This window comes from Manis javanica, chromosome 4, assembly GCF_040802235.1.
Source record: "Manis javanica isolate MJ-LG chromosome 4, MJ_LKY, whole genome shotgun sequence".
In the NCBI taxonomy this organism is placed as follows: Eukaryota; Metazoa; Chordata; class Mammalia; order Pholidota; family Manidae; genus Manis; species Manis javanica.
In genome coordinates this window covers 137,480,276-137,508,252 of record NC_133159.1, presented here as the reverse complement: position 1 = coordinate 137,508,252, position 27,977 = coordinate 137,480,276, and the positions used below count along the sequence as shown (strand labels likewise).

General features: G+C 50.2%; 2 protein-coding genes and 1 long non-coding RNA gene across 10 annotated transcripts; 1 reads left to right on the top strand and 2 right to left on the bottom strand.

The window, feature by feature from the left end:
- Positions 1–7,157: 7,157 nt before the first annotated feature.
- FLOT2 (flotillin 2) lies at positions 7,158–23,486 on the bottom strand. Of its 8 annotated transcripts, XM_037008417.2 has the most exons (13): positions 23,110–23,285; positions 17,338–17,426; positions 17,169–17,250; positions 14,059–14,149; positions 11,976–12,066; positions 10,861–10,984; positions 10,330–10,448; positions 10,098–10,211; positions 9,877–9,996; positions 9,582–9,796; positions 8,982–9,165; positions 8,542–8,691; positions 7,158–8,432 (listed from the first exon to the last, which is right to left on the bottom strand). In XM_037008417.2, the coding sequence occupies exons 5-13, from the start codon at positions 12,048–12,050 to the stop codon at positions 8,394–8,396; spliced, it is 1,140 nt and encodes a 379-aa protein (XP_036864312.1). In that variant the 5' UTR covers positions 12,051–12,066; positions 14,059–14,149; positions 17,169–17,250; positions 17,338–17,426; positions 23,110–23,285; the 3' UTR covers positions 7,158–8,393. The 8 variants fall into 8 exon arrangements, with proteins under 8 accessions (XP_036864312.1, XP_036864313.1, XP_036864311.1 ...); XM_037008418.2 differs by lacking the exon at positions 11,976–12,066 and having other exon boundaries at positions 23,110–23,473; XM_037008416.2 differs by lacking the exon at positions 14,059–14,149 and having other exon boundaries at positions 17,338–17,447; positions 23,110–23,277.
- Positions 22,513–24,799, top strand: LOC118970531 (uncharacterized). Its single transcript, XR_005058575.2, has 3 exons — positions 22,513–22,856; positions 23,837–23,885; positions 24,674–24,799. It is a non-coding gene; the product is annotated as an uncharacterized lncRNA (long non-coding RNA).
- On the bottom strand, positions 23,842–27,887 carry DHRS13 (dehydrogenase/reductase 13). The gene is made up of 5 exons (XM_017678175.3): positions 27,599–27,887; positions 27,407–27,525; positions 26,277–26,400; positions 25,777–26,088; positions 23,842–24,433 (listed from the first exon to the last, which is right to left on the bottom strand). The coding sequence occupies exons 1-5, from the start codon at positions 27,723–27,725 to the stop codon at positions 23,985–23,987; spliced, it is 1,131 nt and encodes a 376-aa protein (XP_017533664.3). The 5' UTR covers positions 27,726–27,887; the 3' UTR covers positions 23,842–23,984.
- Positions 27,888–27,977: the final 90 nt, after the last annotated feature.

Here is a 27,977-nt window from a genome sequence, read left to right as displayed (position 1 = left end):
AAGAAGTGAAAACTGTCTGGGAGTCTGGCTTCCAGTTCTGGAGCAGACACTGTGTGACAATGGGCAAATTCCTTCATTTCCATGCTCCTCAGTTCCCTCATTTTATAATATAATATTAGTAATCCATTGGAAAGTAAAGTTAAATCTGAGAAAAAAATGCCTGAGAAGGCTTTATAAAAGCCAGCTAGCAGGCAAATAATACCAGCTAATAAATACATGCTAAATGCTCATTAAGTGCCATGCTTGATGCTAACGTGAGCTGTGTTATTCAGTTCTTATAACAACCTGACAACAGATGGCCCCAGGCTCAGGCCTTGAACTGTTTTCTCTACTACTACACTCCTTTGTTCACAGATCTCACTTATCCCATGGCTTTAAATGTTATCTACTCACTGGCAATTCCCTAATCCATGTGTCCGGGCCATGTCTCTTCCCTACATTAATTTGTAGAGTGAATCTCCTACTTGCCAACTTCTCTGATCAGCACCTTAGACTAACATATCCAAATCTGAGGTCCTGATCCTACCTCCAATCTGCTCCTTCCACTGTTTTTCCTATTTCAGTAAATAGCAACTCCATTCTTCCAGAAAGTCTGAAAACCTTGGAGGCTTTACAAATTAACATTGTATCAAAGTACAAATACATTAAAAAAAGTGTACAACTCCTAAGTGAATTATCATAAAGTGAACACACCCATATAAACACCCACCCAGGTCAAGAAACAACATCCACAGCCTGTTGCTAGAACATTCCCAGGAGCCATTTCTGTCCTCTGTCACTCTCCTCTTCCTCTCCAGACTGACCTCTATCCTGACTACTAATGTCATAGATAAGCTTTGCCTGCTTTTTTGGACTTTATATAATGGAATGACACACTATGTATTTTTTTGTCTGGCTTCTTTTGCTCAACATTATGTTTATGAGATCCATTTGAAAGCTTGTATGTATTAGTATTTCCTTTATTTTTACTATTTAATTCATTTTTATGTATTTTCTACAGTTTATTCATTCTCAGTGGGAAACATTTGGGTTGCTTGAGTTTGGGGGCTATTATTCATAATGCTTCTATGAATATTCTTGTATATACATATATCTATATTTCTATTATACATGGAATGGTTGGGTCAAAGGGTATGTTTACATTCAGCTGTGCAGGATTCTGTCAAACAGGTTTTCTAAGCAGTTGTATTGATACACATTTTTTTCCAGCAGTACTTAGTTTTGTCGCTTTTCCATTTTGGTCATTCCGGGGTGTGTGTCGTGATATCTCATTTTGATTTTAATTTGCATTTCCCTAATGGCTAATGAAGTAATGCATGCTATTCCCACTATCCATCACTGTGTAACAAATCATCTCCAAACTTAGAAGTTTAAACAATGAACAGTCCTTTTTCTACCTCGCACAGTTTCAGGGATCAGAATTTCAGGTCATCTGGGCAGAACTGGCTTGGGGTTTCTCATGCACATGAGGTCAGATGGGGCTGGCCAGGCATCTTTCTTTTTGTGTAGCTCAAGACCTTAAACTTGATCCATCTGCCTGGGCTCCCTCACAGCACAGTGCCTCAAAACAGTCAGACTACAGCTGAAGGCTTAAAGACAGAGTATTTCAAGCCTCTTTTCAAGCAGAAGCTACATGGTCTTTTATAATCTATCCTTGGAAGCCACATAGTACCACATCTGCCATACTCTGTTGACTGAAATAGTCACAAAAGCCCACTCAACTTTTTCAAGGGAAGGGGACACAGGTTCTATTTCTAATTGGAAGGACTGTCAAAGTCATATGAGAAGAACATGTAGAATAGAACATATTGTTGCCACTATCTTTGCAAAATACAATTTACTACACATTGTCATACATGTACTGGCCGTTCCATGTAGGGCCTGAGCCATCAATTGTCTGTTTTTCTGCTGGGTTAGCTGTCTTTTTCCACATTAATTTGTAAAGTGTATTCTGGATACTAGTCCCCCCCCACCCCGAGATATATGTATTGCAAATATATTTTCTCATACTTCTGAGGTTTGCCTTCTCATTCTCTCAAGGGGTCTTCGTGTGTTTTAATTGAATTTTGCATTGAAATAATTGTAGATTTACATGCAGTTCCAAGAAATAATATGGAGCAGTACCTTGCACACTTTGCCCAGTTTCCCCAATGATGATGTTTTGGAAAACCACAGTATAATATCACCACCACAGCCAAATATCACAGGATTTTGGCATTGATATAATCCACCATTTTATTCAGATTTCCTGTTTTACCTTTGCTTGCTTTGTTTATGTATTGAGTTCTATATATTTTTTTTCATTTTTTAAAATTTTGGTATCACTAATATAAAATCACATGGGCAACACTGTAGTTACTAGATTCCCCCCATTATCAAGTACCCACCACATACCCCATTACAGTCACTGTCCATCAGTGTAGTAAGATGCTATAGAGTCACTACTTGTCTTCTCTGTGCTATACTGTCTTCCTTGTGACACCCCTATGTTATGTGTGCTAATCGTAATGCCCCTTATTCCCCTTCTCCCTCCCCCACCCCCACCTCGGCAGTCCCTTTCCCTTTGGCAACTGTTAGTCCATTCTTGGGTTCTGTAAGTCTGCTGCTGTTTTGGTCCTTCAGTTTTTGCTTTGTTCTTATGCTCCACAGATGATTGAAATCATTTGGTACTTGTCTTTCTCCACCTGGCTTATTTCACTGAGCATAATATCCTCTAGCTCCATCCATGTTGTTGCAAATGGTAGGATCTGTTTTCTTCTTATGGCTGAATAATATTCCATTGTGTATATGTACCACATCTTCTTTATCCATACTGATGGACACTTAGATTGCTTCCATATCTTAGCTATCGTAAACAGTGCTGCGATAAACATAGGGGTACATATGTCTTTTTGAAACTGGGTTCCTACACTCTTAGACTAAGTTCCTAAGAGTGGAATTCCTGGGTCAAATGGTATTTTTATTTTGAGTTTTTTTGGGAACCTCCATACTGCTTTCTACAATGGTTGAACTAGTTTACATTCCCACCAGCAGTTTAGGAGGGTTCCCCTTTCTCCACATCCTTGTCAGCATTTGTTGTTCCTAGTCTTTTCTATGTTGGCCATCCTAACTGGTGTGAGGTGATATCTCATTGTGGTTTTAATTTGCATTTCCCTGAGAGTTCTATATAATTTTATCACCTGTGTCCAGATATCTACCACCATAAAATTACTGAATAGTTCTTACATAAGGATCACTAATGTTTATAACCACCTCCACCCGTCCCTACCCCTGGCAGCCACTAATCTGCTCTCCATTTCTAAAATGTTATCATTTCAAAAATGTTATATATACCCAACACCCATTACGATGTCTGCTATTAAAAAAAAACAATAGAAAATAGCAAGTGTTGACAATGACGTGAAGAAATTGGAACCTTTGTATATACTGTTGGTGGGAATGTAAAGTGGTATAGCTACTGTGGAACACAGTGTAGCCTCTCAAAAAATTAAAAAATAGATTTACCATATGATACAGCAATACTACTCTGAGTATATACCCCAAACCTGAAAACAGGGTCTTGAAGAAATATATGTACCCCCATATTTATAGCAGCATTATCCACAATAGCTAAAACACGGAAGCAACCCCCACATGTCCATCAATAAATGAATGGATAAGCAAAATGTGGTATATATATATCATGGATTTATTCAGCCATAAAAAGGAAGGAAATTCTGACACATGCTTACCACATGGACAAAACTTAAGGACATGGAGCTAAGTGGGATAAGCTAGTCACGGAAGGACAAACTGTATGATTCCACTTACATGAAGTACCTAGAAGAGAAACAGAAATTCATAAAGACAGAAAATAGGTTGGTGGTTGCCAGGAAGTAGAGGTGGGAGGAATGGGGAGTCATTATTTAATGGGTACAGAGTTTTACTTTTACAAAATGAGAGGAGTTCTGGAGATGGGCGGTGACAGTTGCATAATTATGTAAATGTACCATTGAAACGTATGCTTAAGGATGGTTAAGATGGAAAATTTTATGTGTATTTTACCACAATTAAAAATAAAAGTTATATAAACAGAATCATATAGTATATAACATTTTGAGATTCACTTTTTTTTGCTCAGTATAATTCCCTGGAGATTGATATGCCTTTGATAAGCAGTAGTCTTAATTTTAATGTTTTGATTTATCAATCTTTTTTAGTTAGTGATTTTTGTATTGTCTTTAAAGTCTTTACTTATCTTAAGGTCATGAAGTCACTGTTATTTTCTACGTGTTTTATTACTTTTTAAATTTAGATCTACAGTTTATCTGGAATTGATTTTGTGTAAATGTGAGGCTCAGGGTCAAGAACGCTTTTTTCCCCCTCCATACAGATATCTAGTATCTTTCATTGAAAAGACTGGCCATTCCCCGCAGCTCTGCACAATTACTTTCAGCATAAAGCAAGTGTGGGTCTACTTCTGGACTTTCATTGGCCTCTGGAGTGTTAATATCCCACTGTCTTAACTACTAAAACTTTTAAGTCTTGGTATTTGGTAGTTTATATCCTCCAACTTTTCTTTTTCAAATTTGTCTTGCTTATTTTAGATCCTTTGGCATTTCCCTATAATTTTCAGAATTAGTTTATCAATTAAAAATATCTTGGGATTTTGATTGGGATTGTATTGAACCTATAGACCAATTTGGGGGAACTGATATCTTTGCAATACTGAGTTTTTATTGGTGGGCATGGTATATTGGAGGCATTTTTATTTCTCTTCTTTTCTCATGCTCAATGTCAGAAACTCTAGTTAGTTCAAAATATATCCAGAATCTAAGTGTTTCTCACCACCCCCATTGGTACAAGTCACTGTCCTATTTCACATGCGTTATTGTAATACTGCGGAGCAACTGGTCCCCCTGGGCCTCCCCTACCCCTCTTCATTCTATTCTCAGGAAGACATGCAGAGCAATGTTCCTATTGGGTTGACTTTCATTTAATTTGTAGGGGCTCTTTTGATACATGGGATGCAAGTCCTTTGTTACACGTATTGTAAACATTTTTTCTGACTGTGCTTGCCGTTTTTCTTGTTTCTTCTGATGAACAGAGAGACCTATTTTGATGGTCTAATTTATCAGTTTTTTCTTTTGTGGTTAATGCTCTTTTTTTGTGTCTGTCCTAAGAAATCTTACCTAGGCCAAGGTCATAGAAACACTGCCCTCTTGTTCTATAAGCTTTATGGTTTGCATTTTTACATTAGGTCCAAGATCCATCTCAAACTAGTTTTTGTATATGGAGTGAGGTAGGGGTTATGATTCAATTTTTTTTTTCATACAGACCCAGTTATTACAGCACCATTTTGGAATAGATTTCCTTTCTTCCTTTACTTGTTTTAGTGCCTAGAATTACCTTTTTTTTTTAAAAATTAAGGTATCATTGACATACAATCTTATGAAGGTTTCACATGAGCAACATTGTGGTCACTACATTCACCCATATTATCAAGTCCCCTCCACAAACTCCATTGCAGTCACTGTCCACCAGCATAGTTAAGCTAATATAGTCAGTGCTTGTCTTCTCTGTGCTACACTGTCTTCCCTGTGACCCTCCCCCACATTGTGTGCCAATCATAATGCCCCTCAATCTTCTTCTCCCTCCCTCCCCACCCACTCTCCCCCACCCTTCCCCTTTGGTAACCACTAGTCCCTTCTTGGAGTTTGTGAGTCTGCTAGTTTTGTTCCTTAAGTTTCGCTTTGCTGTTATACTCCACAAATGAGAAAAATCATTTGGTACTTGTTTTTCTCTGCCTGGCTTATTTCACTGAGCATAATACCCTTTAGCTCCATCCATGTTGCTGCAAATGGTAGGATTTGTTTTCTTCTTATGGCTGAATAATATTCCACTGTGTATATGTACCACATCTTCTTTATCCATTCATCTACTGATGGCCACTTAGGTTGCTTCCATTTCTTGGCTATTGTAAAAAGTGCTGCGATAAACATAGGGGTGTGTGTCTTTTTGAATCTGGAATCTTGCTTTCTTCTGGTAAATTCCTAGGAGTGGAGTACCCTGGTCAAATGGTATTTCCATTTTTAGCTTTTTGAGGAACCTCCATATTGTTTTCCACAATGGTTGAACTAATTTATATTCCTACCAACAGTGTAGGAGGGTTCACCTTTCTCTGCATCCTTGCCAGCATTTTAGAATGACCTTTTTAGATGTGTTGGATCACATCACTCCTCTTTCAAAATGCTTTTGTCATTTCCCATCTCAGAAATGGTCAAAATATGCCCCATTAAGGTTCCAGGTAATCTGAAAACAAATTCCCATCCTAACCTCGTCCACTGCCACTATCCACACTGCTTAACTCACTCACTTGCTTCCAAACACATGGACTTGCTGTTCTTTGATCAGGACAGACACACTTCTACCTTAGTGTCTTTGGACAGAAAGCTCTTCTAACATCTGTCTCATGGCTTTACTTTCCTCAGTACTACCTTCTTAATGAAGCCTTCCCTTGACACACTACAATTCCAATACCCTCCCAAACTTCCTATTCCTTTTCCTATTTTATTTTCCTCCTCAGTACATACCATTATCTAACACAGTGTATATTTAATTTTTCTTGTTTTATTTCCCCCACATGAATGTAAGCTCTAAAGGCTAGGGGTTTGTTTCATTCCCTGCAGTCTCTCTGGCATCTAGTACAATGCCTGGCACATAGCAAGCATTAGATAAATCTGAAAGATGAATGAATATTGAAGCCCAGAAAGATGAAGTTACTTGCCCAAGATTATACAGATGATAAACAACAGAGCTAAAATTTAAACCAAAGCAGTCTGACTCCAAAGTTCATGCTCTTAAACTAGAAATGGGCTCCACTACTGAGTGGGGCTTAGTATGGGCACAGAGGTGCAGTGAGCCCAGCAGCCCCTTCCATCTGCCAGCACTGGAGCTAGTTCTCCCAGGGCTCAGGTCTGGCTTCCGTGCCTGGGCCAATGGCAGCTCTGCCCCAGCATGCTACTAGGGGGCAAGGCCTGTGTGCTGATGCCCCCCAGTGGCAAGTGTGGGGAAGAACAGGCAAAGTGCATTCTTTAGGTTGAAGGGTGCTAAGGGTGGGGGGACCTGGTTGGTTCTTGCTTGCCAGTCTTTCGCTTCACAGAAGACATGATACAGGGCATGGGCATAACATCTTTATTTTACCAGAAGGGGCAGGCAGCGGGGCAGTGCAGCATCCAAGCCCCAGACCAGACATGCAGCATCCACATGCAGGAACAGCTACACAGGCCAGGGCAAGGCTTGGGCAAGGACTGGGACTGTGGAACATCCACAGCTCCCCTGCCAGGATGCTTGGGCTCTGGGCTCTTCTGCCTCCACTAGAGCAAGGAGACAGAGGACTGGGCTGCTTCCCTGTGGCTGGAACCCTATTATTCTGGCCAGGAAGAAAGACGGCACAAGGAGTATGGAGTCTGGCCAGTCTACGGCACTCATTTTGGTACAGGGTTGGCACAGCTTTGCCCACTGGAAGGGCCTGGCCAGATACCCAGGACAGTGCTGCCTACATACTTTCTAGTCCCCAACAGGGCTAGACTCTGGTCCTAGAAAGGCTTAGCAGAATTGGGACCAAGACCCACTCCACCTAGTAGGGACATGTCCATGAAGGGATATTCCCTGAGCACAAGCAGGGGCCTCCTAAGGCAGTAGTAAACCGAGGGAGCTGCTATAGAAGGAGGCCTTGCCTCTGTGCCCCTGGGGCTAGGGAGAGAGGTCAGGTACAGAAGAGGCCCGAGACTAGGGAGGGTGAAGTGAAGGGCAGTGGCCCTGGGCTCGCAAGCCTCGGCTACCCAGGCCTGGCAAGGCTGCAGTAGGTGAGGCTAGGGACTTCCTGGGGAGGGTTTACGGCTGGGGAAGACTAGGCCAGGTGTGGGCAGGGTGGCCGTCCTATCCAGACCTCCTGTACCCATGCTGAGCTCTGGCCAGGGCCACAGGGAGAACGGACAGATGAACAGAGAACTTCAAGGCACCAGGATTCTGAGGAGCAGCAGGGCCACCCCCAACAGACAGACAGTGATTATAATAAACATTTTTGGCTGAAACTACATGATACATATAGAAGTTGGAGGAGAGAGGGAGATAAAAAGACAAAGGAAGAGACATACAGGAAGATGAGGATGGAAGAGACAAACCCTATGAATGCGGCAGTGAAACTGAGGGTATGGGGCAGGGGAGAAGAGGAAGGAGACAGACAGAGACAGGAAGAAAGGAAGACAGCCAGAGAAGGCCTGAACTCGCAGCACTTCTGGTCCCTACAAAATAAGGCACCAGAGTCAGTTCGTTCCCATTGTCCCTGTGGTATTATAACAGGTGCTGAAGGAGGGGCGGGTGGCTGCGAAGGGTGTGGGCCTTCAGGAGCCTCACACCTGTGCACCGGTGGCCTTCTTGATCAGGGGTATCTGCAAAGATGGAAGATACCATGAGGCCTTGGCTCTGGGGCCTGCAACCTTGCTGCCTGGGCTAGTTTATTTGCTGCTCAGGAACCCCCGCAGCTAGCTAGGCACGCACCTTAGACAGGTCCACGCCTGTGAGGGCGTGCACAGAGGCAGGCAGCTCAGCCAGCAGCCGATTCACTTCTGATGTCACCTTGCTGTTGTCCCCGCTGAGGACCACAATCTCATCAACTTTAGTCAAAGGAGCAGCGATTTTGGCAGCAATCTAGGAGGTGGGAGGACAGCTTGGCTGGTGCTCTGGCTCCATTCACCCACCCTAGCCAGTATCTCTCCCTCCTCCACCTCACCAAACCCCAAGGCAGCCTGGGTGGCCCTTAATTGCAAGCCATGGTCAGAGAGGCCCAGTGCGCCAGGAATGAGCCTGTGCCTTTTGCAGGGTTCCCCCCAACACCCCTCAGATAATCCTTCTAGCCAGCCTGTTTCTGTGTTTCTGACAAGGCCCAGGGGAGTCCCGACATTTGCCCAGTTAGCCTCAGCCTGGGGTGTGGGTCTCACCTGGGGCAGGGCCTCTAGCACCAAGGCCATCTTGGCTGCATCCCCGTATTTCTGGTAGGCCTCTGCCTTCAGTTTCATCCGCTCGGCCTCTGCCTTGCCCATCGACTCGATGACTGCCGCCTCTGCCTCCCCAATTTTGCGGATCTTCTCAGCCTCTGCCTGTGCCAAGAGGACTTGCTTCACCCTGGGGGAGTCCGGGTTGGGGAGGATTAGTGGGAAGTGCCAGGAGACCCTCAAACCTTGCCAGGGGACCAGTAAATGCTTAAGCCCTCTGCTCTTGCAGGTGTCAGGGTGGGGGACCCATGAAGTGGGGTGCTCTGGCTTTGTGGCTCTGGCTGCTGGCTTCCAGATACAAATGGGAAGGCACCTGACCAGGATGCCCTCTATGCCAAGTACCATTCCAGGCCCTTGAACCTCCTGTATTGAATTCAGTCTTCCTAACAATAACCCTGTTGGGGAGGCAGGTCACCCCCACTTCACAGTGAGTAAGCAGGCACGGGGGAGCAGTGGCTTCTGAGCTGCGGTCAGCGGAGTGGAGGGAGTGGATGGAGGGCAGAGGAGCCTGACTGGCCCTCAGCCCTGGTGCCCAGCAGCACTCACTTTTCACCCTCAGCGATCTGCTGTATGCGATGAGCCTCAGCCTCCGCGGGGCGGCGCACAGTGGCAATGAGCTCCTTGTCTGTGCGTAGTATCTCCTGTGCCTCCACTGCAATCTGCTTCTTGCGCTGCACAACCTCAATCTCAATCTCTTCCTGCCGGATCTTCTGCTGCTCTCGGGCCCCTTGAAGTTCATAGGCCAGCTGGGCCTCAGCTGTCTATGGAAGGAGTATGGTCAGCATGTCAGAGGCTGGCTGCTAAGTCTTGAGCCCTGAGTCCCAACCCTACCGCTTCTCACCTTGACGTTGACCTCCTCACTGAAGGCTGACTTTTGCAGCTCGAAGGCTCGCTTGGAGTCAGCAATCTTGGTGTCTGCCATGAACTTCACATCCAGCATCTCCTTTTTGCACTCAGCTTCCTGGGAGCAGGGAGGGCAGCTGCTGTGGGTCCCCTGAGCAACCATGGTCCCGCTACCTCTGAGCTCCCTGTCCCTGGGGGTGGGAAGAAAAGCCCACGTACCCGGATGCCTGCATCCCTCTCAGCTTCGGCTACTCCAATGTCGGCATCTCTCTGCACCACGGCAGTCTGCGTCTTTCCCAGGGAGCTCAGATAGTCCACTTTGTCATATACATCCTGGGGAGGGAAGCAGGAGTCACCCTTGGGAACAGTCAAAGGCACAAAGGTGGCCCTCCTGCCAAGTACCCCCCTCCCAGGTAGACATGGGGGCTACAGCCTTCCCATCACACTGCACCTTGATGGTGAAGCTGAGGATCTCAATGCCCATGCGGCCGACGTCAGGGGCCGCCACCTCCCGCACCAGCTTGGCGAACTGGTCCCGGTCCTGATAAATCTGCTCCACAGTCAGGGTCCCTGGGGGCAGAGGGATCATAGACTGGCTCCCCAGGGGCCCAGCCAGCTGGGAAAGGGAGGAGGCATGCAAGTAGAGGTGTGAGTGTATGCAGTGTCTTGCAGACTGAGCTGGGCCTTCCTGGGGTTTCTAAATCATTTAACACTGAGCCTCTTCTCAGACTCTAGGCTGGATGAGGAAAAGTGCTCCAAGCAGCACCAGGGGCCTGACAGATTGGCAGCCTGTCACCCCCATCCCACTGCCTTCCTCTTCACTCAAGTCACCTGAAGTTTTGAAATAAAACACTTTGGGGGAAATGTTTCTATTTTTCAGCGAGAAACCTTGGTAGGACTGCCAGACTCCTGCCCTTCCTTGGAGACCCTATGTGGCTCCTGGAAGGTAGGAGAGGGGTCCCTGGGCTGGACTGGGACTCACCGAGGATGGAGCGCAAGTGCCCCTCCAGCGTCTGCAGGACGACATTCTTGATGTCCTGCACATTCTTGCCCAGGAACTGCTCACAGGCCACGGCCAGGAGCTCCTTCTCCGTCATGATCTTCACCTGCCGGGCACAGAGGCACCTGAGCCAGGCTGGAGGGCGGCAGAGGAGCCCCAGACCCAGAGGTGTGGAGGAGGGCGGCTGTGCTCCTCTCCTCCTTTTTCAGACCTGGAGGCCCAGGGGCTTGGAGGGGGCAGAGTCTGAGGCCTCTAGTGTGGAGAGCACATGAGGAATTCCTCCACTGAGAAATTTCATCTCCACTGGCAGCCCTGACATGGCCTCTCTCCTGGCATTTGGGGCTTCCCCTCCCACCCCTCCAGCCACTCGCTGGTCCCTCATTAGCCAATTCCTCCCTTGCAGGCTCCCACAGGTAGGAGACCTGCAGGCTGAGGGGCAAAGAGGGCAGAAAGGAGAATGAGCAATAGGGACACACAGAGACCGACTAGGGAAGACCTGGACAGGGCAGGAGACAACTCCAGTGGGATGCCGAGGGCGGGCATCCTCCTGCCTTTCCTTCCTGAGGTCCTAAGCCAACAGCCCCTCACCAGAGGCCCATAACAAGGCTGAACCTCACTGTCCTGGGAAGCGGAAAGGAGGGCTACAGTAGGAAGCCCCTCGTCCAGGCACCGAGCTGGGACTATAGCACAGCTTCCAACTCCAGAGCCCAGAGCTCCTGGGCCTGACATGGTCTCACCCTCTGTCCCCACCCCTTCAGATCCCTCCCCAGGGAATGAGAAAGCCTGGATTCTAGGGCTTGGCATTTCCGACACCTGCAAAGAATGGATGGGGTTAGTGAGACAGGAGCCCTCAGCACTGGTTCTGTCCCTCGTGGGCCAGCTGAGAAGAGAATGGTTGTCTGTTAGTCCTGCTGGGGGGCCAAGGGACTGAGCGAGCATGTTCCAGTGGTGACGATCCTCTCTTGGAAGCAGGGGGGAGGGGCAGGGGCACTGGAGAGAGACTGCCCCTGGCTGTTATCCTCTCTTCCTCCCCCCAAGCCCCAGAACAGGGACGAGGCAGCTCGTCGGACATGCGTGGGGCTGCTGAGTTACTATACCTGGGCGACACCCGTCACAGTTAAAGCTACCCCCTCGGCCGTCTCTACGTCCTCGCAGCGGGGCTGCAACGTCATAATCTCTAGGGAAATCCTGCCAAGAAACGCAAAACAGGGGCATGGGTCTGGGGGCCCAGGGCCTGGGGTGTGGGGAAAATCCAATACCTCACTGCTCCAGCTGGGATGGGCCTGGGGTCCTGCTGCAGAGGAGGGTGGGGAGGGCTCTCCACAGGGTCATGGTTGGAAGCGAGAAGATGGGTGGGAAGGCAGAGCAGGGTGGGTGCAGGTGGCTCCAGGGGAAGGAGTGTAAGTGTGCTACCCACATGCACACATGTCCTCTGCTCAGATCAACCAGCCTCAGAGCAGGAAAAGGAAGTAGAGAAGTCGTGGGTGGTCTGGGTTGGTGGGAGAACCAGTATAGTCACGTGTGTAGGTCCTGAAACAGCAAGTAAGTGCTGGTACTCCAGGCTGTGCTGTGTGGGTCATCCATGGAGCCAGATGAACACCCCCAGCGACCTCACTGTTCCCTACTCAGCACCCCAGGATGCCCCAGAAGGCTGCCCAGAAAGCCTGGCATACTGGGAGTATGCCTGCTGCTGGGCCAAGACAGAAGTGATCCTGTGTCTGCCCCTTGCTAGGAGGGCCTGCGGGAAACAGGCTATGACTTAAAGCCCACCATCTGGGGTTGGGCCCAGGTGGCTCAAGTGGAGAGTGAGGGCTGGGGTCCCACTAGAGCTTCCTGGCCAAGGAACACGAACCCTAGAGAGACTTGTTCTGTCCAGACGGTCTGAGTCTTCAAGGGTGGGCATGACTCAGCCCAAAGGGGACCTGGGCCTTTGCAGTTGTTTCAAGTAGAGTAGTGGGTTTGGAGGGGTACAGAGTTGCTTTAGACAGGGTGTCGAGAGTGGCTGGGACCCTACCCATTTGAAACAAGATGGTCAGAGCTTCTTCGCAGGCCTCTGCACTGAAGCCTGCCCTCCCCTGGCTGCAAGGGGCAGATGAGATGCAGCTGGTCCCCTTCCTGACACAAGCGGCAGGATGGGTGAGGAAGGGAGTGTGGTGGTGCAGGGTTTTTGCCTGAAGGCTGATAGGCAATTTCAGGCAGAGGAAGGGGATGGGCAAGAAGATGTTTAGGCTCTGAGGGGCGGGGGGGCTCTCTGCTGAGTCTGCAGTGCCAAGAATGGAGCTGGTGCTCAGTAGAGAGCTGGTGAATGAAGCAGTGAAGATAGGAACCTGCATGTTACACAGAGAGTTCTTGGTGTTACTCAACACCCTGGCTCAGGAATGGATTTCAGCAGCTAAGGCTGCATGACAGTGAAGAGTGAGTGACTAAGTCACTTGCTTTCTGAAGGGAGATCGCATCATAATAAAGCTTGGGTTTCTCCAGCACTTTTCTAAAACTCCCGAAGTATTTTTACTTGCCTTTCCAACATCCATACAAGGCACAGAGAAGGTATGATTCTCTCCATTTCAGGAGGGAGGAAACTGAAGGCCAGTGACAAGAGATTTGCTCGGCAGCCTCTCAAAGAATCAGGGGCAAGGAACGGGCAAGGCTTTTCTCACTGAGGCCTCTCAAGGAGACAGGAGCGGGCTGAGGGCCTGGGTGAACAGAACTCCCCAATGAGCAATCTCCTGGCCTTGCAGGGAGGAGGGCTAGGGCTTGACCCTGGGGCCTGGGGAAGCAGCTAGCAAGGGGCGCCATGGTACCTGGAGGACGAGGACTTCCGCACAACTAGTTAGGACTGAACCCTTCCCACCTGGACAGCCCAGCTCTGTCACATAAGGGCCTGTGTCTCCTGCCTCAACTTACTCCTGATTTAGGCTTGGAAACATCCACTGGCAGACTTGGGCAGAGCTTCCAAAAGCCCTTGTCCCTTCCCCACTACTAGCCCCAGTGAGTGAGGGCAAGGGAGCTGGGGATCTACAGGGGTCCATCCTGGCACCCAGCATAGCAGCAGGGGATGGGGAGAGCAGCAGGGAGGCAGGGACACTCTCAGGAGGGGAGTCCATCCAGCTCCTGCCTGCCAGGCCCCGCAGGGCAGGAAGAGAGAAGGTTAGACAGAGGAGGAAGCAGGTGGGTTATTACCTGTGCAACCCCTGTTACGAATAGCGGGACCCCCTCCGACGTCTCAATATTCTCACAGCGACACAGGATGGTCATAACCTCCAGAGACAGTCTGAGGAGCAGCCAGGAGGTAGGGAGAGGTAGGGACAGGAAGGGGTAGGAAGGGACACAGCAAACACACACAGTGGTTACCAGACAAGCACTGATGCCTGATGCTTGGGGGCAGGGCAGGGTAGTTCTCACTACTTCAGCCCCCCACTGCCAGCTTAGCCTAGGGCTGTAGGGGATGGAAACACCCCCTTGCTGGCTTGAGGCCTCTGGGTCTCTTCTCTAGCTCCCATACCTTTCCAAGGAGAAGCAGCTGCTGGGCTGGGGAAAGGCCTGCTGCTGCCCTGGTCTAAGACCTGAGGTCAGGAGGCCTGTGCACAGGGCAGCTGGGCTGCCCATCACCCGACTTTCCCAGGAGATTCCTGGCATGGTCTGGGAGATTTAGCCTCAGCTGCACCCTCCAAACACAGGCAAATCTGTGTTTCCAGAAATTGGGAGGAGGAGGCCACTCTGGGGATTAATGAGCCACAGCAAATACTGGATACTGCTTGGGGCACAAACCCTCAAGGTTTGTGCTACCATCACTAAGAAGGCAACTGAGGGCCAGAAAAGCCTAAGGACAGTTTTGGATTGCTGATTTGGGGCTGTTGGAGGAGGATGTGTCAAGGAAGGCTGGGGGAGAAAGTGTGCCTGTCCAGAATACTTACAGGGATGACTGGGAGATGATGGAGTAATAAACTTTGGAATTTCCCAAGTTGAGCACAGGCAGAGAAGAGAGTCACGGTAAAGAAAACAAGTCACCTTGAAGCTGCTTGGCCCACCCTAGCTGGGTCTCCTGGGAGCAGTGTGTGCGTGCGAGTGCGTGTAGAATGGTGGTCCAGGCAGAGGTGAGGCTGTGGACAGTGTGGAAGGTTTCCTTAACCAGAGGAAGGGAGGACAGAGGCTGAGGCTGAGGCTGAAGGAGCAGAAGCACGTGGCCTGGGGGAGGGAGGCAGTAAGCAATGTGTAGGCCCCAACTCAGCTCTCCCAGTGGCAGCCCTGGGGACTCCAGCCGTGCAGGTGTGTGAAGGTCGCTTTCATTCAAGCCCCTCACACTGATACTGTGGGCCTGAGAGGACTCTAGGCCTGGCTCAGACAGGAACCCACCAAGCTCTCTTCTGGGGAAGGAGGAAAGAGGGAGAGAGGGGAGAGGGAGGAAAGGCAGGAGGGAAGGTGGGAGGCTGCAGCTCAGATGCCAGAGGTGGAGGAATTGCTCCGGTGAGGGACAGCGCTGCCCATGTCAGGGCTCAGGATAGTATAGGGCGCAGCAGGGAAGTGCAGCAGGAGGGACTTCACTGAGCCTGGAGAAGGATGGCTGACACCAAGCGTGGGTGACATGTGAGATGGCTGTGGGGAGTACCTCAAAAGGGAGGCTGAGGATCCAGGCTGGGTTAGAAGCCTCTCCTCTGACCTGAGGGTCTCCTGCTGGCCTGGGAAAATAAAGGCCTCAGCTTGTGGAGACATCCCCCAAGCAGGCTAGGAGTTGGGGGAGGGTCTATCCCCCACAAAGGCGGGGGCTGTAGGCTCAGACTACCCAGCAAGTGGGACCAGAGGTGATGCTGAGCCTCGTGTGTGAGATCAGTTTCCCAGGAGGAGGTACAAGGCCCTCCACCCCTCACTTCCAAACCTGCTGTCAGAAAAGCTTGGTCCTCCTGTCTTGGGGGTCTGCTCCCTGGAGCAAGAAGCTGAAGCGGAACCAAGAATGTGGAGAAAGGTTGCAGGGGGGTTGCTACAGACAGGACTCTGGGTAAGCTGACAACTCTCTGGCCCAGTCCGTATGTCAAAGTGTTTGGACAAGACACCCTCTTGTCCCAGGACGGCATAGTGTGTGGGGCGGAGTGGCAGTGTCTCTGCAGAGGGCACTCCATGGCTTCTGCCAGGCCAACTGGCCCATTCAAGGGTGCCTGGGATCCTCCCGAGAGGAAGCTGTGACCAGTACTGATTACTCTCTTGACACTTCAGCCTTGCGCCAGAAAGAGTCCCCAGGATCCCTCAACTCAGGTAGGGCAATTTGAGGTGAGAGACGGGGGAGTGAAGGGGGTTCCTGGGAATTCAGCGACTGGAGTCAAAAGCTGAGACATGCTTCCCATGTGCCTGACCCTAACTGACACCCTCAGCCTCCCTGGAGCCCCAAAAAGCACTGGCAGCTGAGTGCAGCCATGCATTTCTCTCTGCTGATTGGTGGGGCCAGGGTGGAGGCGAATTCTGACTGGAATCTCCATTGCTTCCCCCTCAGGATGCCCACTCCCTGCCCCCCCATGCCCACACCTTCACAGCTCTACTGCCCTTGTTGCCTGAGTCTTGGCCTAGAAGGATCTGAGCTCCTCTCTCCATCTCCCAAGGGGGTGATGGGACGGTGGCCTGGCCAGCATGCCTCATCTCCTCCTTGGGCAGTGAGAATGGCAGGAGAGGTCCAGGACAAGTCTGGCCTGACGGGGGCTCTGGGGCAGCTGGCAGGTGGTGGTGGGCCCTCTGGGAGGCTGAAATGTCCCTTCCTTTAGTCTTTCCAAACTGATTTGGGAGGTCCAGACCTGTCTCACCCAGTCCCAGCACCAAATCCTTAGATCTCCAGCCATCTCTAATGTGGCACGCTCAGAGAGCTATCTCAGACTGTACATCCATTCTCTGCTGACTAGCCCCCTGCCTGCATCATCCCAGGGCCTGTGCAGGTGAGGGTGTAAGGGGTCTCTTCAGCCTTTTCTCCCTCCCTAGACCCATTCCAAACAGGGTGTATAATTAAGGCTTCATGAATCATTAAGCTAGAATCAGGAAATTAGGATTCTGCCTGGGCATGACCCTGAATTCTCTGGGACAGAAGTGATACTTGTAATGGAGAAAGGCATGCCCATTAAGAAGGTGGCCCCGCTTAGATCTCCTGCATGCCTGTGCCACCCATTTCAGCTGCTTCAGAGGCTCCCCCTACCCTGCCAATGGAATGTGGCAAGTGGCAGACACTCTAGCTGGCCTGATGGAGGGAGAAGCGCTGGGAATTCTGTTTCTCTTGCCCACCAGGATGCCATTTTCCCAAGTCCCCAGACCCTTACCTCTGAGTGTCGGAGATACACCACCAGGCCCAGGCCCAGCCGCCAAACACATACTGTTTATAGTCGGAACCACAGCAGCCCCCTGGAGAGCAAAGCAAACCACTGCCAGTCAGTTAGTTCTTGGGTTTGTCTATCCCCCATCCCTCCAACAGCAACTTTGGACCTTTACCTGCTCTGATACTTGACAGCTCCCACTCCTGGGTACCAGGTGCCGAGGTTACACAGAAATGGGAGACAAGCCCTTAAGGGCCTTGGAATCTAGTTTGGTAGACAAGAAATCTGCATAAAAAAGAAGCTATCCAATGAGTGGTTCTGAATGTACTGCTTTCAGAGAACAGTAGAGGTCAATGGGCAGGAGTGAGCAGGGAAGGCTGCCATCTTTTATGCAACAAATACAGCAGCTTTCTGCACTAAGGGTGAAGAGATGAAGATAATGATCCTGTCTTGAAGGATGTGGGAGCTTTTAACTTTTCCACTGACCTGCTTTTCAGACTGAAGTCTAAAAGCACTTGCTTTCTGAATCACTCATTAGATATCCTCCTTTCTATGCAAATTGCCTGTCTATCCAAGTAGATTCTAAGGCCCTCCCAGTCTTGTCTGAGACCAGGCTGTTCATCTTTTACTAGAATGAGTGCAGACTGAGAGGGAATGAATGTAGTGGGGGCCAATGCTGGGAGGGCGATGGGAGGCAGGGAGTCTCCAAGCTGAGGTGGGAGCCTTGTTCATGCCCAGCAGACACATCTGTGAGGTTGGTTCTCTATTCCCAGGGATTCGGAGTCACTCTGTTCCTCTTGTGCGAGCAGACCTCAAAACAAAGGTCAACTCATGGTACCAATGGGAGCAGTGAGAGAAAGGGAGAAGATCTAAAAAGGAAGTGGTTCCTGGAAACTGTATCAACTAAACAGAATGTTGAATCTGGCCATGACCCAGATTAATGCTGTGGACATGTTTGCCATGCTCTCTATGCAGAAATGAGAAAAATCAATTCCTGAAATTCTTGTTGTGAACCCTCCTGCTAATGTCAAAATTACTCATCAAGTTCAAGAAAACTTTAGTAAAAGCTAGAGGGGCAGTTCATTTGCAGTGTAAAGAAATGTACAGGAGGAAATAGGGTTCAAAGGAAACGTGATTTGGGAAGTAGCCAGTGAATGTCATCATTTCCATGTTTACAAACTCTGGTTATCCAGAAAGCTGCAGTGTGGGTGCCTCCAAAGGTCAAGGGTAGTGTCCTGTAGCTGAGTTACTGTATATCTGAAGACCCCTGGCTAAGAACAAGGCAGGGTCAGGGGAGGAGAAGAGGGCAGATCACATTGTGTCTCAGGTATCAGGCCAAGGAGCTGGTGTGTGTGTGTGTGTGTGTGTGTGTGTGTGTGTGTGTGTGTGATGGGGGCATCACACAGGGAGTTAGGCTGGGGTGTGTGTGTGTGTGTGTGTGTATGTGTGATGGGGGCATCACACAGGGAGTTAGGCTGGGGGGGTGAAAAAGTTGTTTTCACACGAAAAGATGCTCCACCACTAATCGTCAGAGGAATGCAGATTAAAACCACAATCACCTCACATCAGTTAGGATGGCCAACATCCAAAAGACAAACAACAACAAATGTTGGTGAGGATGTGGAGAAAGGGGAACCCTCCTACACTACTCGTGGGTATGTAAATTAGTTCAACCATTGTGGAAAGCAGTATGGAGGTTCCTCAAAAAACTCAAAATAGAAATACCTTTTGACCCAGGAATTCCACTCCTAGGAATTTAATTTAAAAATGCAGGAGCCCAGTTTGAATGAGACACATGCACCCCTGGATTTATCGCAGCACTATTTACAACAGCCAAGAAATGGAAGCAACCTAAGTGTCCATCAGTAGATGAATGGATAATGGATATGTGGTACATATACACAATGGAATATTATTCAGCCATAGGAAGAAAACAAATCCTACCATTTGCAACAACATAGATGGAGCTAGAGGGTATTATGTTCAGTGAAATAAGCCAGGCAGAGAAAGACAAGTACCAAATGATTTCACTCATCTGTGGAGTATAAGAACAAAGAAAAGAACTGAAGGAACAAAACAGCAGCAGACTCATAGAACCCAAGAATGGACTAACAGTTATCAAAGGGAAAGGGACTGGGGAGGATGGGTGGGAAGGGAGGGATAAGAGGGAAAAAGAAGCATTATGATTAGTAAACATAATGTGTGTGTGGGGCACAGTAAGGCAGTATAGCACAGAGAAGACAAGTAGTGATTCTATAGCATCTTACTACACTGATGGACAGTGACTGTAATGGGGTATGTGGTGCGGACTTGATAATGGGGGGAGTCAAGTAACCATAATATTGCTCATGTAATTGCTCATTAGTGATACAAAAAAAAAGTTATGTTTTCATTTTTGAAACACCACTTTGCAGAAAGAGAAACACATGGGGTCAGGGAGATAAGGGAGAAGCTTCTTGCAGTGATGTAGGCAAAGACTAGGTGGTTGATGCTGTGGGATAACTTAGAGCAGTCTTGGCCAACAGGACTTTCTATGCAGGTGGAAATGTTCTGTAGCTGCACTGTGCAATACGGCAGCCACTTGGCAAAACATGGCTGAGATGACTGAGGAAATGAAATTTTAATTTAATTAATTTAAATTTAAGTGGCTACATGTAGCTGGTGGCTACTATATTGGTGCAGCTCTAGAGTTGAGTTTGGGTCAGTGGTGAAGCCAGTAACCAACAGAGAATAAGTGAACTGGAGACAGGTTTTAGATGGGTGGAGGCAAAGGACCAAAGACAACCCCGAGTGCAGGGGCTAGTCAGGTTAGACAGCTGGCATCTGACACTGCTCACTGGGTGGCCAACCCAGTTTCAGGGGTCTGCCCCTGTGCACAGAAGAGGTGCTCTTAGGTCTCTTTTTCTCTGTGATGAAAACAAGAGTCCACAGGGCTCTGTTCATGTGAAGTATTGCCGGTTTCTCGGCCCCAGGGGGTGGGGCAAGGGAGGCCTCTAAGGACAAGCAGTCAATTTGAAACCTAAACCATCTTGGAACCCAGCGAAAACTGCTAGGGTCAAAAATCACAGCTTCTTCTGGCCAGTGGGGCATGCTGCCTCTGGCCAGCTCTAGGGCACTTCTCACCAGGCTGGGGGTGGAGGTGGTAGTGGTAGGATAGGATGGGGGAGGGGTCATCCACCATTCATCTTTTAACTTCTTCTTTGACCTTGGGAGCAGGGTCCACAGCTCAAGCTGGACCATTGTCAAGGGCAACATGGCCATATTCCCAGGGGCAGCAACCGGAAGCTGGGTCTGCCAGACTGTCCCGCCCCCAGCAGCCTCCTCCCCATCTTCCTCCCAGCTTCCTGGTCACACTGCCCCCAAAGAACACTTCAGGGTCCCTTCCTTGGCCTCCCTAGCTCTCATTGTCTTGAGACCAGGAGTTTGTCCTAATTTTATCTCACTTTTTCTCACCCAACTTGCTTTTGTTTGTCCTGTCCTCAACCAAGCTGAAAGACAGAACACAGCATGATAGCCTCTGAACCACTATTAGACAGACAGAGCCTGTCACTCTGCCCTCTCAGTGACACTCCCTTCCCTTCCTGCTCCTCTCCCACCTTCTTCTTCCTACTAGTCCAGAAGACCACACCCTATGAGGGGATTTAGCCTTTTTTGATTCACAAACCCCCTTAGTAGTCTGGCAATGCTGTAACATTCATACATTCTTCAAATAAAATACATACAAAACAAATTATATAGTAATATGTGTGATATAGTAATATGTTAAATAATAAGAGCTAATGGTAGACTTACTAGCTTCAAAGTAGATTATTTCAAAGTAGTGATGAACATAAACGATTCTTAAAGTCCCTCCACAACTGCAGTGTGGTAGGAAAATACCTGCTAGTACCATCATGGACTGTCACCCACATTAATGATCACAGGAAATGCTAAATTTAAGTTAAGTGAAATTTAAATTTATTTAGTGAAAATAAAAATGTACCTTTCTCCCCCATCTAAATGCACAGACCTCTAAATTCAATCCACAGCCCATGTTAAGAACCTGACCTATTGCAGAGATGAGAAAAGGGTACATGATAGTTGGATTCCCCTTTTAAATTCCTGAAAGAAGAAACAAAGAAAAAGGCTTTATGCTACAGAATGAACGACCAGAAGAACCTCCAGACTTTTGGAAAAGGTGACCATGAGCTGTATGAGCATCCTTCTGGAAGTGGGCTGAGTGAGATGCCTCTGGACTTAGATGCAGGCCCAAGTAACCAGGCAGAGGCAGGGCTGGGAGTAGCTGCTCTGCTCTCCAGAGAGTCCATGTGCAAGAGAGAGTTGCATCTCAGCTTGATGATCTCAAATACCAAAGTACTATTTCGTTAGGCATTATCCCTCCCTTCTTCTCTCCAACCCTGCCTTGACTCTAGCACCTTTAATTCCCGGCACAACCTCCTCTCCTCATCCCTAGAACAGCTTTGAAGCTAGCACTGCATTGGCCTCTGGCCAGAGCGCTATGTTTCTGGCACCTGGAAGGTACAGAACAGCCCATCTCAGATGTTATTTTCACCCCTGTCTCAAGGCTCTCCAAAGGGACAGGACTGGGGCTTTTGTCTCTTCAGTTCAGAGTCTGGGCTACCAGGAAGAAGCTCCACAAGAAAAACAAAGTGCCACGCAGATTTGGGTGCTAAAGCCTTCTTTCTGTGTGGGGGCTGGGAGACAGGCCCAGGTCTTACAGAGGTACAAGTCTAGCCTGAGTGCTCTCTGGGTGGGGGGACAGGTGCATCTCTCCCTCTGATACCAAAGCTATCTCTGATCTTTAGGGAAATGAAGCATCTTATCTTCCCCATTCCTGCTCATGGAGAGTGGTGGGGATTTCCTGTCCCAGTGGAGATTGATTTTTGAGATCTAACAGAGCCAGAAGCCATGTTCTGGGGTAAATGTTCCCAGTGGATTTATCACACTTGCCCAAGGGTGGACAGATACAAGCCCTGGCCCAGCCCACCCCCTTCCACCCACTTCTGTAGCCAGCCCTAACAACTCTGCACACTGACTGAAAACTGGCTTTGGTACTGGGAAGAAATACAGGGGGATTCCTTCAGTACAGGCCCCCACGTTGTTGGGACACACCGCGCCTCCCCAGCACCTGTGAGCTAAGGGTAGCTGCACAAACTCCGGGTTTTAAAGATTTCAGAGGTCATTCAAGATACCCAAATACACAATTTAAAAAGTAGCTGTAAAGCACGATACCTCTCCCCTCCCCAGTACTGCAGTCTCCAAGCCCCATCTAAACTCACAGAGATTCTGCAGCCTGCAGCATTTTGCAACCGGAGCGACACAGCCCAAAGCCCGGTTTCTCAACCTGTAGAGGCCACAGTGGAATCTCAGGGGCAGGCAGTGACAGTAAACCCCAGCAAGACCCAGCCTGCTCGGAATTAACGGACCAGAGCACAAGAATCCATGTCCCAGGGCTCCTCCCTAGACAAGAACCTGCCCCCCAGAGCTGTGAGACCCATCCTCAGTCCCGGGCGCTGGAATCCAGCCAAATCGCCGTGTTCCGGAAACCACTGTCCCCTCCCTCCCGGAACCCTAAGGCTTCAGTTCGGGACCCCACGTCGGAGAGGAGGGGAGAGCCTGAGTAGGGAGGAGGCGGAGAAAGGAGGGAATAAACATGCGAAAACACGCAGTGGGCGGGCGCGGAGCACGGAAAGCGTGAGTATGGGGTCCCTCCTGGAAGGGGTCTCAGGTGCCGACCGGAGCGCGGCTGACCCAGGCCCCATGCCCGGAGCCCCCACCTTGCCCCTATCGTCCTTAACCCTTCCCTGGCCTAGCCCTTCCCCGTTCGCTCCGCAGCCCTGCACGCACCCCTCGCCCCCTCCTCACCCACCTTCCCAGACCCAGCCCTCGCCCCCAAACACCCTCCCAGCACCGGCTGCCCAGACCACCTCCCACGCTGCCCCCTCACCTGAAACCACCAGCGCCTCGTTGGGCCCCACCGTGTGGCAATTGCCCATGACGCCTGCGGGACGCACGGCCCTCGAGACCGCAAAGACAACGACGGCAGCCGGCCCGCAGCCCGCACCGCCGGCCGCGCCCAGCCTATCCCGCCACCCCCAGCGCCCGCCCGCGCCCCTCCGCGGCCGCAGCCCCGCCGGAAGTGTGGCGGCGGAGGGCGGGGCCGGCACGGCGCGAAGGGCAGCAAGGAGCGCGAGCCGCGGCAGGCAGCACGCTTTATCACACCGGGGGCCGGGTCGCGGGGCTCAGCCCGCAAGTACCCCGGGAGGGCGTCGTCCCCCTGCTCCCGCGGGGCGCCTCGATAACCGCCCGGCCATTCCTCACCTCCCAGCAGCCACCTTACAGTAGTTGGCCCTGGAGTCAGAAGGCTTGGGGTCAAATTTCAGGCCCCTGCTCTTATGAGAGACCTTGGGCGAGTCCCTGACGGTCACGCCTTTGCAAAACGCGGGTAATTCAACCACCTAGCTGCACTGTTGAGAAGGGCCCAGTTCAGTAATTCTCAGTGTTGGCAGTGCACCAAATTACAAATCCAGAGCTGATCACGATCACGAGTGGGGCCTAGAATTATGAAATTCAAACTCCTGAGCAGCAGTGTCTGGCACATTAACCCCCATCTCTCAATCTGGAGCACTGCTATTCTCAGGAAGAGATAAGGACCCATTATTTCCTTCCACCAGGGAACAACTGTCCAGACACACCTTGAAGCCCCAGCAAGTAACCATGGAGGTAAAACTTCAAAATCCTTCCATGACCAGGGCATGGTCTGGCATGCAGCTAAGGTTTTCAAGGGCCACCAAGTACAAGGAAAGCATCCCAGCCTGGAGGTTAGGCTTGGGGCGCAGGTTCAGCTTTAATCTGAATTCGGTTTGTGATCTTAGACACATCTGGTGGACTCTGTGGGCTGGGGTAAGGTTCAGAAACTGTGGGCTCCTCAGGGTGGGGGCTGCTGAGAGAAGATGGGGTCCCAGGGTCCTCAGGCTGGGGGTCTTCATCAGGTTCAGCATCCTCCCCAGGCCCGAGCCCTGCCAGCCTTTTGCTGGCCTCCCACAGCCGGTGAGCTGCCCAGTCATCTCGGGCAGCTGGGGGCACCTCCTCTACTCGGCAGTTGGCAAAATATCTCCCACTGAGGGGCTCAATGCCCTCCTGCAGAGCGCAGTATAGGGGTGTCTGGGCACCCCCTCTTGGTGCCCGCAGCATCAGCCAAGCCAGTGGGCGCAAAAGTGGGCACAGCCATCCAGGAACGTGGCGCAGGAACAGCTCTGAGTTAACAGGCCCTGTGGATAGGAAGAAAGGAAGGAGTGGTGAGTGAGGTCAGTGGCTGAGGGCCCAGGGTAAGAACAGCAACAGGGCTAGAAGTCAGTTCCAGGGAAACCAGGGCCCCTGCAAAGTGACCTCACTTATTTCTAAGAGCAGGCCTCCTCCTCCCCACCCAGACTCCTTGTACAGCCCCATCTTCCAGATTTTGCTCATGCTGTGTCCCCAACAGTTGTGTCTGTTTCCATCTTTTCTTCTAGGTCAAGTCCTGGTACTTTGTGTTTAACCATCAAGCATTTATTTATTAATGCCTATGGTAGACCAGCCACTGTTTTGGATGTTAGAGATGTGGAGTGTAATAAAGGCTTGATAAACATTAGCTCTAATTATTATTGTCACTTATAATTACTGATGAGCCTTAGGTAATGACTATCTAAAATGCAGTATGGTAATATGGGTAGGACAGATCTTGTTGTCCTGTAACCCGTTCCCTAAAGGCAGGAAGAGGTCTTAGTCATCAGTTAACTCACTTAGACTAAGCCAAGATGCTTACAGTGGCTCCCCAGACCCTACATGACCGGGCTATTTGACCCTAGATGACTCTCTACCTCATTTTTTGCCACTCTCTCCCTCCCACTTGTTCCTGCCACAACAGGCTTCCTGTTCTTGCTCAAGCACACCAGGCACTTCTGCCTCAGCACCTTCACACTTGCTCTTTGCTTTGTTCTTTATACTCTTCTCCCCAGAAAGCTACATGGCTCATTCTCTCGTCTCCTTCAGGCCTCTACTCAAATGTCACCTTTTCAGGTGTGTTTTCCTTGACCGCCATAGATAAAATAGCACCCCATTATTTCATCATATTTCCCTTACCCTGTTTTATCTTTCCCCATAGCACTTTATCACCACCTGTCATTGTATACATTTATTACCAATATCCCCTTCCCCTAAACTAGAATGTAGACTCTACAGTCTACATTTTTCCACTGCTATATTACCAGCACTGAGATGAATGCCTGGTGCATAAAAGGTACTCAGTACATACTTCTTGAATGAATGAATAATTATTAGCCACTACCATCTTTATAGTCAGTTCAGTCACCCGGATGGCTCTTGGGGTGAGAACCAGGGCCTAATTCATTGCCATACCCTACCCAGTAGTCAGCCACCAAGCTTGTGGTGTGAAAAGAACCCAGACAAGGAGAGCCTAGTTCCAAGACCACTAAGGAATAGGTTTTTCATTGGACCATGCTTTCTTCCTGTCCTGAGATTCTGTGGCTCAATGAGAGGCTGGGGGGAAGCACAGAATGGGGTGAGGATGGGAGAGGGGGAATCAAAGCAAAGCAGAGTGGCTACCAGGCCTTACCTGGGTGGGCTGCATAGCAGGTGACACCAGTGCCCTCAAGCTGAGCGGCAAGCTCCCGGGCAAACAAGACATTGGCCAGCTTACTGTTGGCATATGCCCTCAGCTCCTGCTGCCAGCCCACCACTGGGTGGTCCAGGCATGTGAAGTCGAGGTGCCCTCGCCGGTGGGCAGCTGAGGAAACTACCACCACACGGCTGGGGGCGCATGTCTTCAGCCGGGGCAGCAGCAGGTGTGTCAGCAGGAAGGGGCCGATGTGGTTCACTCGCAGCAGCAGGTTAAAGGGCTCGTGGGTCCGGCCACAGGAACTGATTCCTGGGGTAGGGGCTAGGAGTGAACAACTGCTCTCTAGAGAGATCCCCACAAGCCTCAATGTCCTTGTCTGTGAGATGGTGGTAGGGGGTATCCTTCCCACATCTCTACTGGCCACTGGCAAGGCCTGGCTGGTGGAGGCAGTTGCCCCTGGCCACCCGCTGCCCCCTCCAGGATCTGCTGCCTCTCACCAGCATTGTGGATGAGGATATCCAGCCGTGGCTCAGAGCTCAGGAAGGTGGTAGCAAAGGCCTGTACGGAGGCTAGACTGGCTAAGTCCAAGGCCATAAAGATGATCTCATTGTTTCCACTCTCCTGTGGAGTGGCAAGGACTGGGTTTGTCACCATGCATTTCTCTCCTCCTGCCTCTTCCCAGGCACCAAATTCTGAGAGTCCACATCCTACTTAACACCTGCCCCTATGCATCAGAATGTAGTGGTTAAGTATGTGGGTTCTTGATGCAGATCTTTCATTATAGTGTGACCTTGGCCAACATATTTAATCTCTCTGGGCCTCACTTCTCTCACTGTAAAATGATAATAATAATAATAATAATAATAATAATAATAATAATAATAATAATAATAATAGTACCTATCTCATGGAGTTCTTGTGAGGCTTAAATGAGTTAGTATATGTAAAATACTTAGAACAGTGCCTGGCTTGCAGTCAGAACTGTGTAATGGGTACTTTCCATTATTATCATCATCATCCCATCTGCCTGTTATTGGTTACTCTAAAATCTACAACAGATGTCTCAGTGGTCTCTCAACACTCTTGCCCCTTCCAGTCCAGCCACCACACAGTCACCAAGGATTCATTCCAAAAGTCTATTCTGACAGTCCAGACCCTGCTGAGGACCCTTCGTTGGATCTCCACAGCCCATCCTATAAAATACAAATTTCCTCAATAGGCAATAGGCTGTATGAGGGCCTCCAGAACCTGGCCCTGGCTCAGGGCCTCCAGTTCCTTCATTTTGCCTTTTCCCCATACTCTGTGCTCCATTCTCAGTAAACCTTTTATTCAGTTTCTTAAACCAGACCAGGTCTCTGGCCTCAGGGTCTCTGCACATGCTGTCCTGTGTCCTTCCCTTCCCGACGGTCTTCATTAATGTAACTTCTACAACCTAAACATCTTAGAACAGCAGTTAATTCCTCAAGGAAGCCCACTCCCCAGGTTGGGTCTGGTGCACCCCCCCTCTTCTGCACTTAATGCATCTAGTAGTACTCTCCTCTCAGGGGCTTGATGCCTCAGAGACTGTTGACAACCCTCTGGGTCCCAGTGTGTCTGTCCTCCGTTCACCGTCCCGGCCCTTCCTCACCTGGCGGAGGTCGAAGGCGGCCGCCTCACCGCGCTCCCGGCTCCGGCAGGCCAGCACCACGCGCGCTCCTCGGCGCGCCAGCTCCAGCGCTGTCATCTTCCCGATGCCGCTGTTGGCGCCTGCGGTAGGCGGGCAGGAGCTAAGCCGGGCCCGCCGCCCCCACCTCCCCATCGCCCGCCCTCCGGCACTGACCTGTGACCACGGCCGTGCGGCCTCGCAGGCTGGCGATGCCCCCACATGGCGGGGCCTTCACCAGGTTGTAGTAGACAAGCACGTAGGCGCCCAGCAGCAGCCCCGCGCCCAGCAGCAGCGCCTCCATTCTGGCCGCACCTTCGGGCTACCGCGCAGGTCCAGCGCTGCCCGGCGACAGCGGATCCGCTCCGCACCCGCAGGGAAGGAAGCCGAGCGCGCCTGTCTCCCGCAGGCGGCCGCGGGGGCGCGCGGAAAGTTGGGCAGGGGTGTGTGCATGCGTGTGCACTACGAGCGCCCCCTAGACGTGCGTCGGCGTCTTTGGGGTGCGCCTGTGCGAAAACCTCTAGGTGCATGTGTGCCTTTGGGTCCGGAGAGCGCC